Here is an 11,748-nt window from a genome sequence, read left to right as displayed (position 1 = left end):
TATATTTAACATGTACATGTATTTGTCACTTTGGTAAATTTTGTGACGGTAATAATTTTTAAGAAATACAATGTATTTCGTGCTTTGATCATTATAGCAATCTAATTGGAACGGGTCAAAGATCTGGTTTTAATTAGATTGCATTAGTAATATCTGAAATTGTCCCATACTGTACTTACTTTAATTTTACAACTTATCAGATTTTAAACTGTCTGCCTAGCTCTTTTGATAAAGTACCTAACTTTGCTGTACATGTATGTGAAGGATAGTAAGTGTATAAAATAGGTAATGCGTTGTTTAAATCATTAATTTTTTTGCACTCCAATACTATTCACTGATAAAGAAGTAAGCAAGATTTTGAAAAGGTGTTATAAAGACACCATATAGCAAAATGCTACACACAGTAAATGGGTTAGATAGTCCGGTGTAACACTAGGTCGTCCAATACCCTACCCGATATTGATTGTCATTTTTAATTTTCACCCGACTTTGATCTGATTATCTGGCAGCAATGTGTAGGGTATTTAATAAAACATTTATTGTCCGCTGCAGTGTATACGATGTCATTAAAACGTAGCAATACAAACAATAGGTAATGGACTTTGTCTTTTTAATCTTAATATAACAGGTTAGTAATTAATCTTTAAAATGCACCCATTTGGACAACAAAGACAGTAATAAGCCTTAGTTCCGCTGGTTACGACACGACACCCTTCTCCCCAAAACCGATACATTGTAGGATTGGGATATGAAGCGGTGTGTGTACACAGCTCTCGCTCATTGTTTACCCTTTTAGTATCGGCGATGGGTGTCCACGCGCTTGGTCGCGGCACCCTTCACTTTCGACAGATAACGCTGAAACTTGAGAAGAAGTCTGAATAACTAGTGCTTAGAGACATTAGGTAAAACAAAAGAATTTGTCGCCCTCGGAGGTGATCGAAGGTGTATTTGCATGTAACACTTGAAGGGAAAAAAAAACCAGAAAAAATACCAGTGCATACCTACTAAATATCGGAATTATTAAACAATTGCGAATTGGAATATAGGATTAAGAATGAAAAAAACGAAAAGAAGATATTTTACGAAATACTGTGAAAAATTGTGACTTTGGAAAATAAAACTGGATACACGAACGAAACCAAAATTCAAGTAACAATGACAGCGTCCATTGTCGGACCTCGGTCATCGACGCCAAAGCTCACCCAAGCCCAAAACAGGACACTTCCAAAGGTCCCCAAACCCCAGGTCACCGAATCCAAGAAGCCTGGCAAACATGGAAGAGCTCTTCCGTTGGTGCCTGCTGCCACACAGCATCAAGAGGGTCACAAACTATCTAGATCACTTCCGAGGGTGCCCGCTCCTCTTGTCCTGAAGACCCCTCCCGGAACATCAGGCTCGGGGTCTTCAAACAAGAGCAACAACACGAACCCGGCCATTCCGACGGTGCCCAAAACTACCACCAGACAGCTGCCAAAGATACCGAGGACAATCGCGATCCAAAACAAGAAACAGGAACAGGACAGGAAAAAGTACATGCACTCCATCTACAAGTCCGAGGGGGACGACCACTTAAGGAAAGGCGAATTGGAGAAAGCTCTTGAATCGTACCACAGCGTAAGAAATCGTTGCTTCATTATTTAAAACTCTTTCATTTTTAATAAGTCGACTGCTTGAAGTGGCGGATGCCAAAAATACTGAAAACACTTCCAATTCAGATTTTGATTCATCTTTAAGGATTGTAAGTCGATTGTTCGGGGCCTAAATAAGCATTTCTATAAAATATCGATTCTTTTGTCATGTTAGTAATTGTTTCATCGATTAATATTTTATAAAAAAAAATTTCATTGCTATTCTGTACGGATAAAAAATACTCATAATTTTGCCTGGGAAGAACACCTTCGGATAGTGCTGTAAATTACTCAAGAATTTGTCGTGTTTAAAGAGAAAGAAAATATTTTTCTTTTTAAGTGTATACACAGGATTTCGAAAGTTTCATTTCCTTTGTTTTATAATGAAAGACCTTTCATCTCTAAAAAAAATGTTTTGTTTACAGGAACATGTCAACTGTGTTCTTATGTTGTAACAGAAATTGCCATTCATCAAGAATGGCGACTTCTACTGTGTAAAACTAAAACCTACTTGTTCAAATATATCGAGTACGGATTTGTTTCATCAGCAAATATTTACACCCAAAATAATTTCTTTCTGATTCGATTTTGAAATCAATACTCTGGGATTTAAAACAACAAACATATTTTACATGTACATGAAATTTAAAAAAAAAAAACAGAAAAAGTCAATTTGAATATCATTTTTCAAAGTATCCACTTCAAAAATTGCAAGGGTACTGTCCATTTATATATGGAGTTTCATTTTGAGTCAAAGGCCGAACTTTTAATTCCCGGTTCGTGACAAAGAGCGACAAATATCGTTTTCTCCGCGAGATCAGAAAACTTATACAAAACGCTATTGAGAGTAATGGAAGGCATTTAATCGGGATTCTTTGCCAGATCGACAGTTTATTACGGTACCCCCTGGGCCTATAAATGAGATAAACCTCATACATTGTACACAGCTCCGAGAGAAAACTATTTCCCACATACTTATTACTCGTCCTATAATGCTGACCCTTGGGCACTTCTCCGATTCGCTCAGTTTTTACGACCATGAAAATGTCCAATCTTACTGCTTTGTTTACCGATTAAAAAAAGGATGTTCAGTGATGAAAATAATTTTAACACCTTAAAGTGCATACATGTATTTTCGTACGATTGTTATACATGTATATATATGAAAACAAAGAACACCTTGGCAAAAAGAATTTCATGCCTTACTTGGAACAAACCCATAGCTTATTGCGCTTTTAAAATCGACTTGTAGTTGGCAATGTCTCTAATTTCATTAATTTTAATCCTCAATTTCAATTTTACATGTGACACATTCTCGAAGCATTCGTAATGCGCGAATTCTGGCAACAATTTCACAACAAACAATTTAATCCGCTAAACTGCACAGCAACAGTTCGTGACTATTGTTTTGATTTGCAATCAAATCACGGAACTTTAACTTAACCATGTGATGAGGTTTACATAAACAGTTTCAATAAAAGAAACCGCGAGAATATGCTGAAATGGTTAACTTAAACGAGAGAAGATCCTCAAAGGTTGGTTAAATATTAAGTTTTAAAATCTGTTCATTAAAATTTAATAATTAATTTATTAAGACACGTTTGAATTAGTGCAGGATAGTTGTAGACTCTACAAATATATAACATCGTGTCCAATATATAATATTTTTATTATTCACGATTTTCTGTAGCTGTCAATTTGATGAGAGCTCTTTGGCGTGATGATGGCGTTACAGTATGGACAATTATACATATATATGTAACATATTAAAACGTTGTACTATGACTACTTAGAAATACTTGTACTTTGCGTACATACGTACGTAACGTAATGTATTAGACGTCACGCTGATTCTGAACGATCTCCGAGTTTCCTCGCACTTTTGTAGGTACAAGGGCAACAAATCTAACAGGAATACATATATTAACCACCACATTAAAGTACACGAAAACATTTTGAATTTTCACTTCAATTTGAGTATTAGATCTTAAAACTGATAATTAACTACATTTTGATCACGTTCCAATAATTCTTTATGATTAAAACCCAAAAGCGTGCAAGTGCCAAAAACGTTCTGAAAAATAAACAGGAAAATCCTACACCTTGCAGTTTAAAACCTTTTCCACTAGATTTTAGACAATGGTTTCACCTGAAGATGTGTTTTAATAATTATGAAACTAGAAAGCACATATGGCAGCGTATACAATTCAATTTCGATCATAATATCCAAGTTGGGGGCAATTTCATTATGTTTGAAAAGGCATTGTAAAGCAAAGCTGTCTCTCATTTAAGAAAAAAGAAATACATACAGCCTATTACAATGATAAAAAAGGGGATGATCTACCGGGGGTTTTCTCTTTTGAAATGTGCATTTATGAGTTTAAATTGACGGTCATTGTAGATAATATTAAAGAATTAAACCCTGTACAAAACATAGAGTGAAAAGTAATTGAAGTGTTTTAAATGGGCAGAGAAGGCAGGGGTTAAATCGAATTACTGAGGGAGAGACTCTAGGTGCTGGTTCGTTTCTGATTAGAATTGGATAACCTGCTAATGTTTGTCAACAATCATGTATACGTTCAATATTTTCCTGGGTAATGGATACAAGGATATCAGAGTTTTAAATGTAAGTTAATGAATTTATTTTTTTTTTACACGTAGTGTAAACTTTATACCGAATGATATTCAATAATTTGTTTTCATGCACTGTACATTTGAAGTAAATATCATGTAATTGTTGTGTTTCCTGAAAGACAACGTAAAAAACACCACCACAACAACAATGCATTCACTTAGATTTCCCTCTTTTTGGAATTCTGAGCTTTCTTTTTTCTCAATGCAATGAATTTTGAATTAAATAATTTATTTTAGAACATGAATGTTGAAAAAAAATTGCAGTAACTTTATTCAAGAAATATTTTAAAAGGGTCTCTGCGCGCGTGTTCGTTGTATCTTTCGTATTTGTCAAACGGGATACATACTATCTATATTACCTTGATAAGGCAAGCGCGGGTCTAGATGGGTGTGTGTGGGGGGGGGGGGGGGTTTGAAAAATTCACATTTCTTAAATATTCAAAGTAGAATTTCTGAAAATTACCTCGGACCCTCTGGATTCTTAAATATCCTTCGCACTACAACAACCCCCCCCCTTCTTGGAAAATTAATTCTGGATCCGCGCATTTAATGTTTATCTGTAGCAATATTAATCCAATGACAGTCAACACATGATATTAAACACAAAATCGGATTTTTTAGACGTTGGCATGGATTTTCTCTACTCCGCTTTCTATATATAGTAAAATAAAACTTTTCTTATTTGATTGGCAGCATTAAACTACCCCGGGTCTCTTTGGAGAGAGAGAGAGAGAGAGAGAGAGAGAGAGCATGTAAAAACATAGATCCAAGTGATTAAATTTTGACGTACATTTTCCCTATTATAAAAGGATAAATTATATGAAATAACAGGATTAACTGCGTATTGGTGGCATGCTTCGCCTCGTTTAAAGTTTTTAATTTTTAAATTGCGTGTGTATGCTTTTCATGAAAACATATTAATACCGGTTTTTTCATTATTATCCTATTTGCTATAAAAATATTCAGACTATATGTGTCAGGGAAATTACTTTTAGCAGGGCAGAGTTTTCCTGGCGAATTGACAGTAGATTTCTTCAAATCATTGCAAACTTGAAAAATCAAATTTTGTGTGGGGGGTGGGGTATACTGCTTCCTGATTTCTTTTATTCTTTTTCACATGCACTTGTATTGCATGTAGAAGACGATCTAATAATATTTATTATAAGTAATCAATTTGATATTCAAATGATGCGTTTGGAGTTATATTTTTTTATATCTTATTTTTTTAAGGAATTTTTAATTGTGGGCTGGAAAACGATCACCTCTTGCCCAAAACCAAAACCACCCTAATTTTTTGTTTACTTTTTTGGCAAAATAATTATTATTATTATTTCATTTGGTTAAGCGTAAAGAAACAATCTTCTGTTGTCCCCTTCCCCTCCAAAAACATAATTCATTGGGGTTAGGTATATTTCTAAGAAGTAATATTCTTCTAAAGAACTAATACTGGTCTATAGATCTATTATTGGTCTATTTGCAGGCTCTGAAGTTGATCCCGGAGGACAAGTCGACGTTGGTGGCGAGATCAAGATGCCACCAGCTGCTGGGGCGCCACCGGAAGGCCATGCAGGATGTGGAGTCAGCACTGAGTTTAGACCCGCTCTGTTACGAGGTAAATGGATCCATTAAAACAACGCCATGATTTTGTTTTTGGGTTTTGGGGGTTTTTTTGGTGGGGAGGGGGGTCTTTTTTATGCATTTGTTTTGTTATAAGAGTAAATGAAATCAAATAAATTATTATATATAAATTATTATTAGAAAATTTATCAAAGTATTATATTCATCCTCAGTACATTTAACTGATATTTCGAGGTATCCTAATCAATATTTTACAGTTATATGTACACGTACTTCTAGATAATTAAAACCACTGGCACATTAGTTTCATCGTCAAGCAACAGGACTTGGTTAAAAACTCCATTTACTTGTATTGTGATGTAATGTTGAATTATCAATATCCAACCTTAAATATTGTTTGAGAATAATACGAAGTCATTCCAGCATTTCATATTTTTGCTGACCAAAGTGAAGTAACTCTTATCACTATTTAGACATGTTACTTATGAAAGGTGTTATATATACTAGTAAAAGAATGACATTGGTGTAGACCTTTGACTGAGCTCTTGACTGACAAGTCAAAACTAAAAGTAAAACGTCGATTGTTCTTACTTCATTAAGAATTATTAGCATTTCTTCAAACTACCCCTGCAAGGAGTCACCTTTTGGTATGATCAAGAATGAGATAGGAGGACAGATGATTAGTGGTTTTCTGGAGCGAAACCGCTACATCTGGAACTGCAGATTAATCAAATCCCCGTGTGTAATGTTAGTTATCAGTCCAAAACTAGATGTTATCACAATCATCAGAAGATCCGAGAGATTATCAATGGACGTTATCGAGCGTTTAAAACAGGGCAAACATTGCACCCTGTAACGGAAATCCCTTGCTATCTGTCCACTGAACTAATACCGGCAGATATTGGATGACATGTTTACGAGGGACCGATTCCATTCTCAGGAACTTGGGTGGGAAGTTCAGACCTGTCACTGGGTAGATCTGTGAGGCTTTGTGGTTGTAGGATCAAAAATAGAGGGAGATGACTAAGCAAATTTTACATTCCAAAACACTATTTTGAAACCTTTTTAAACTTATTTATTCAATAGGGCACATACAACACATTATTTGACTTTTAATTCACACAAATCGTTGTCAATAACAAAATTTATATTCAACATTATGTTGGAGTGTGTCTAAAATTGCATCGTCTTCGTTTGGCAGGCCTTGTATCAGAAAGCAGAGCTTCATTATCAGCAGAGGGAATACGAGATGGCGCTGGTGTTTTTCAACAAGGGACACAAGCAGAGGCCCGACATGAAGGCTTTCCAAGAAGGACTAGAGAGAACGCAAGACGCCATTAACAGATCCGACTCTGGTGTGTAGTCATGACAACCATGGCTTTAAACAGTTGGAATTTCAACCTAAATCAAATAAGATTCGATATTTCTTAAAAACTTGTTATATATACAATTGTCATGTATATGTAAAGATCAAAATGGTTTGATTTTTGGCGATGTGCAAACGGATTCAAAAAGGTCTTAAAAAAAAAAATTAAGGCATACGATAGTAAATGAAATATTACACTAAATTTTACGTTTGACATTATTATGTCTCTCCATACTTTGTAGGAAAATACAATTTTTTTCATATATATATTTGTGTTACTAACAAGATTAAATTTAGTCCATAATAAACGTATAGCAACAAAAGAATCATACAAAAAAAGTACGTAGTAGTACGTAATACAATTCCAATCATAATAAGTTAAAAATTTCGGTCCTTATTTTTTTAGCTCGAAACCGACGGTTAGCAAAGGTTGGAGACATCTCCTTTTTCCTTCCTAAAAAGGTATGGTGCTCGTGTTTCTTTTGAATAAAGTAAAAAACAAACAAACAATATTATCCATGAAAATTAATTACCAAAAGGTTGCTGAAAGAGAACCCAATAAAGGGTTTTCAAGATGTTATAAATTAAGCCGTATTTATATGATGGTTTTGTTTCTACAGAAGAAAGATACAAAACGAAGAGTACAGCTACCTCCTGAGCCTCCAGATAAAAAACCTCGAGATCTCGCAACCCCGGGCTTCCGGCTACGCCATCAAAACCCATTGGTCAAAATAGAGCGGGGGTCCAGAGAGTCATTGGTCACAGATATTAACGATATCGAGATGACCAGTGAAAATGACGTCACAGAGAAAAGGATGAAACAAATTCTTGGCAGGATGTACAACGACAAAAAATACCTCGAACAGCTGGTAGAACAAGCAGGTAAAACAACTAATGTGATTTTATGATGTGTGTTAACAATATAATTAAGTTATAACATGCATTAACTTTCAAAAGTAGATTCTGTTAATTATCTATGGTAATGTGTTGAACAGGTGGGTTGACTGTGGGATCCGTTGACCTTCACTCAATGGCCGAGAATGGGCTCGACTTCCTGTATGACCGTGTGCTGTATTGGGTGAGACAGGGGAGAATTATCCCCCCTGAAGCTCCCTCAGACCCAGCGGAGAAACCCACACAACACGACAGCAATAGTATCCTGCCCAGCATTAACTCCCCCAGGTCCGACTCCAGCAGGGATACCAAGGTCAACACCAAGCCCAAGGTCTCTAGGAAACAGATGCTACTGAATGAGGATAAAACTCAGCCAAAGTCATGGTTTCGATACCTGGAGAAGAAAAAAGCGGCAGAAAATTCTACGAGGAAGAACAACCAAACTCGGTTTCTTCACGTGCTCGAAGGCCAACGGTTACAGCTAAAGGAGAATCTAGAAAACCGGAAACCTCTTACACCAATCAAACAAACCAAACCTCAGATAAGAGACAGAAAGTCGAAGAAAACGGGACGAAAGTCAAAGGAACGGGATAGGGATCAGAGTGTTTCTGACACAGAATCTTGTCTGAATATTAGTTTTAGTACCTACCGACAGCCGAGTGATCTGTATCATGACCACCATTCTCTAGAGGACACGAGCGCCTTCCACACAATAAGAGAGGAGTCTCCGTTACCACTAAGGGTTGTTCCTTTGCAGAACTCAAGAGTACAAGGGTGGTCAAAGAAAGACAGAAGTTCACAAGAGGCCGCCAAAAGGGAGCAAATTCAAATTTATATAACAAGGGAGCTTGAAGATATTGAAATAGGTATCGTTGGAGAATTTTTTAATGCTACTTTTTATGGAAGCTGTTTCAATGTACGTAGTACAATTTGATTTAGAATTAAGTTAACTTAACTTTCACTTGACAGTCGAAATTGTACCCAATTCTTATACTTATTTTCTGCTTGGTATTTCAGCATATGTGGATGGTCGCTACGCCGATTGCATGCATCAGTCTGAGTCTTGTTTAAACACCATGAAATCCTTCACCGAAATCCAAGTTCCCAACCTTATGTCTGTCATTGCAAAATTACATAGTTACGTTGGCAACGCTGCCATAGAGACACGTGACTATCTGACAGCACTAGACCATCACGAGAGAGACTTGCTTATTGGAGAAGAAAAGTAAGTGAATGCTCGACTAAGTACAAAAATTTCACTAGTAGTACAATGCCCAAGATTTGAAATGAGCTCAATAATTCTTTAATGTTATGCCATTCGGGTTTCTTTTACAGTAATGATGATGATGCAGTATCAAGAGCCCTAGGGAATTTGGGCAGAATATTTGTCTTCCAGAATAAACACCAGCAGGCTTTAGAACTGTAAGCTATTACATCTAATGAATTCTTGTTCATTTTATTTAGTGTTTACAAGCAAATGCTATTAATAGCTGTTTATGTGCGTTTTAACAGGTTCTCTAGAAAAGTTCCTTTATGCAAGACAAGGCTGGAGACTGCATGGCTCTACCACGAGATCGGGAACTGTTTCCTTGTTCTTGGCCAGTATAAATTCGCCATGGAGGCCGCCCACCGATCGCTGAAGGCTGCCGAGGAGGCGGTGGAGTGGAGCTATCAACTTCAGTCTCTCGTCCTCTTGGGCGTGGCTGAAGGTACGTTTAGTTTATTGTCCTAGTTGATCTTTTCTTTTCTCTTGGAAATTCTTTATCTTTGTTCTAACAATTCTTTGTTTTTTTTCATTGTAGTTAAATTAAAACATTACACCAATGCAATTAATACCTTTGAACGAGCAAGAGAGCAGGCGCGGATGCAAGGTTTGTAGAGCATTTTACAACATATGTATAAATGTAAAATGATGGGCACAAATAATTGTAAGCCGTTTTCCTTGGCTCTTAAAAAAATGCAAGTTTCAAAATCGATTTCATAACTTTTTTGTATTTTTAAGCTTTTGTACAATTTATTATTTTATTTTAAAGTAAAACAAAATGCTTTTATGCAATAATTTGATTCACCAAACCAAATTTCATGCAAGAAAAATTTATTCCAAAGCAAACGTTTTAAATTTGTTTTATCTTATGCTTTAATGAAGGGGACAACAAGGCCGAGGAAGCTATAACGGAGGCATTAAATGATGTAAACACAAAAATGATAGAGGAAACGAGAACAGCTCGTGGCGATCACAGCAGATCAGAGCGAGGCTATCCCCGATCACGTGCCGAATATTCGGACAAGTATACATACAACCCCAGATCACGTGCTGAGTGGTCAGACTATTCAAGCATATTCATTCCTGACGATGATGGCGACGTGTCTCTTACCGAAACCGGATATGACACAGACAATTTGCATCTCGATCTCGATCAATTAAGGGGTGATTTGGAAACGTCTTTGTTTGGATCTCAAGCGGCTTTACGAAGCGGGAGACATTCAACAAAGTTACCTACTTCAGAGGTCCGCAAGTCAATGATGAATCTTCATCTCATGCAATCACCAGGACGGAGACCAAACTCCTCTACATACATTCGAAGTAACACGGCGATGGGCTAAGAGAAAGCTCAATTATATGAGAATTATTTCGACTGTGATATTATTGTTCATTTTTGTTGTTACTTCCTTCTTCATGACTTGATCATTTGAGTTGATATCATTTATACATGAATGTAAATAATTTAGATGTAATAATCGGCACCCTTTAGATGCACTCTGTTCGGCTTACGTTGTTTTGTTGTGTCGGCAGTAATCCACACGAAACCTTCATGTAATTAGTCTCTCATCTTTCTTATCAATGTATCAACGAGTGAATTGAAACTCGCTCACTTTCTCTTTTTCACTCTCGTTGTTTGTGGTGCTAAAGTTTTTTGTATGTTTTATTTTAGATTTCACCATCATTCAGTTGGATTATGTTTGGTCTCGTTTTATTTTCGGAGACAAAATATGAATATCCGTTTTTCCTGACAAACATTTTTCATTGATTAATCGTGTAAATCATGGTTACCATTTGCTATTTCATATTTTCGGTCTAATGCAGATATAAAAGATTCCATGCATCCCTTAATCTCAAATACATGTACATATTTATTCTTTAATTTACATATCTTTATATTCAAAGTATCATATCACAAAAAAGTCCAAACATTCATTACAGAAATTTAATATTCAAAATTCGTAAATGACACATTTTTTGTCGGGGAGGGCTTGGTTTGATAGTTTTTTAAAATCATTCATTTTCAATTTAATTTTAATGTGTTGTTTTTTTTTGGTTCTTGTAAATTTTTTTATTTTTTTTGGTTTTTCTTTTTTTTGGGGGGGGGGTGAACAACATGCACTTGACACAGAAATAGCTTCATGAAAATAACCATACATCGTATCGCATCCATCCATAAATAAACAAATGCAAGCTTTTCTCCATCTTGAGTATAATTTTGTTTCGTTTTCTGGAAAGCAAACATTTGTTACATATGGTATTGATAGCATACTCACGACTCGTTCTTTTTCTACGCAATTGATTGTCTCAGTAAATATGTACTCCATTTCGTTATTTCCGGTTTTGTCCGTTATTTCCCGGAGTATGTATTTACACGTGAAGACATA

General features: G+C 35.9%; 1 protein-coding gene across 3 annotated transcripts; it reads left to right on the top strand.

Moving 5' to 3' along the window:
- Window positions 1–700: 700 nt before the first annotated feature.
- On the top strand, window positions 701–11,408 carry LOC105335221 (outer dynein arm-docking complex subunit 4). Of its 3 annotated transcripts, none has more exons than XM_011439016.4 (11): window positions 701–1,614; window positions 5,743–5,874; window positions 7,042–7,195; window positions 7,613–7,668; window positions 7,827–8,088; window positions 8,202–8,966; window positions 9,118–9,325; window positions 9,436–9,522; window positions 9,613–9,809; window positions 9,903–9,971; window positions 10,247–11,408. In XM_011439016.4, exons 1-11 carry the CDS (start codon window positions 1,156–1,158, stop codon window positions 10,702–10,704), a joined length of 2,847 nt encoding a protein of 948 aa, XP_011437318.2. In that variant the 5' UTR covers window positions 701–1,155; the 3' UTR covers window positions 10,705–11,408. The 3 variants fall into 3 exon arrangements, with proteins under 3 accessions (XP_011437318.2, XP_034336014.2, XP_011437319.2); XM_034480123.2 differs by lacking the exon at window positions 701–1,614 and adding an exon at window positions 3,027–3,163; XM_011439017.4 differs by lacking the exon at window positions 701–1,614 and adding an exon at window positions 4,082–4,254.
- Window positions 11,409–11,748: the final 340 nt, after the last annotated feature.

The sequence above is a fragment of the Magallana gigas genome, chromosome 5 (assembly GCF_963853765.1).
Source record: "Magallana gigas chromosome 5, xbMagGiga1.1, whole genome shotgun sequence".
Lineage (NCBI taxonomy): Eukaryota > Metazoa > Mollusca > Bivalvia > Ostreida > Ostreidae > Magallana > Magallana gigas.
This window is presented reverse-complemented; position numbering and strand designations above follow the sequence as displayed.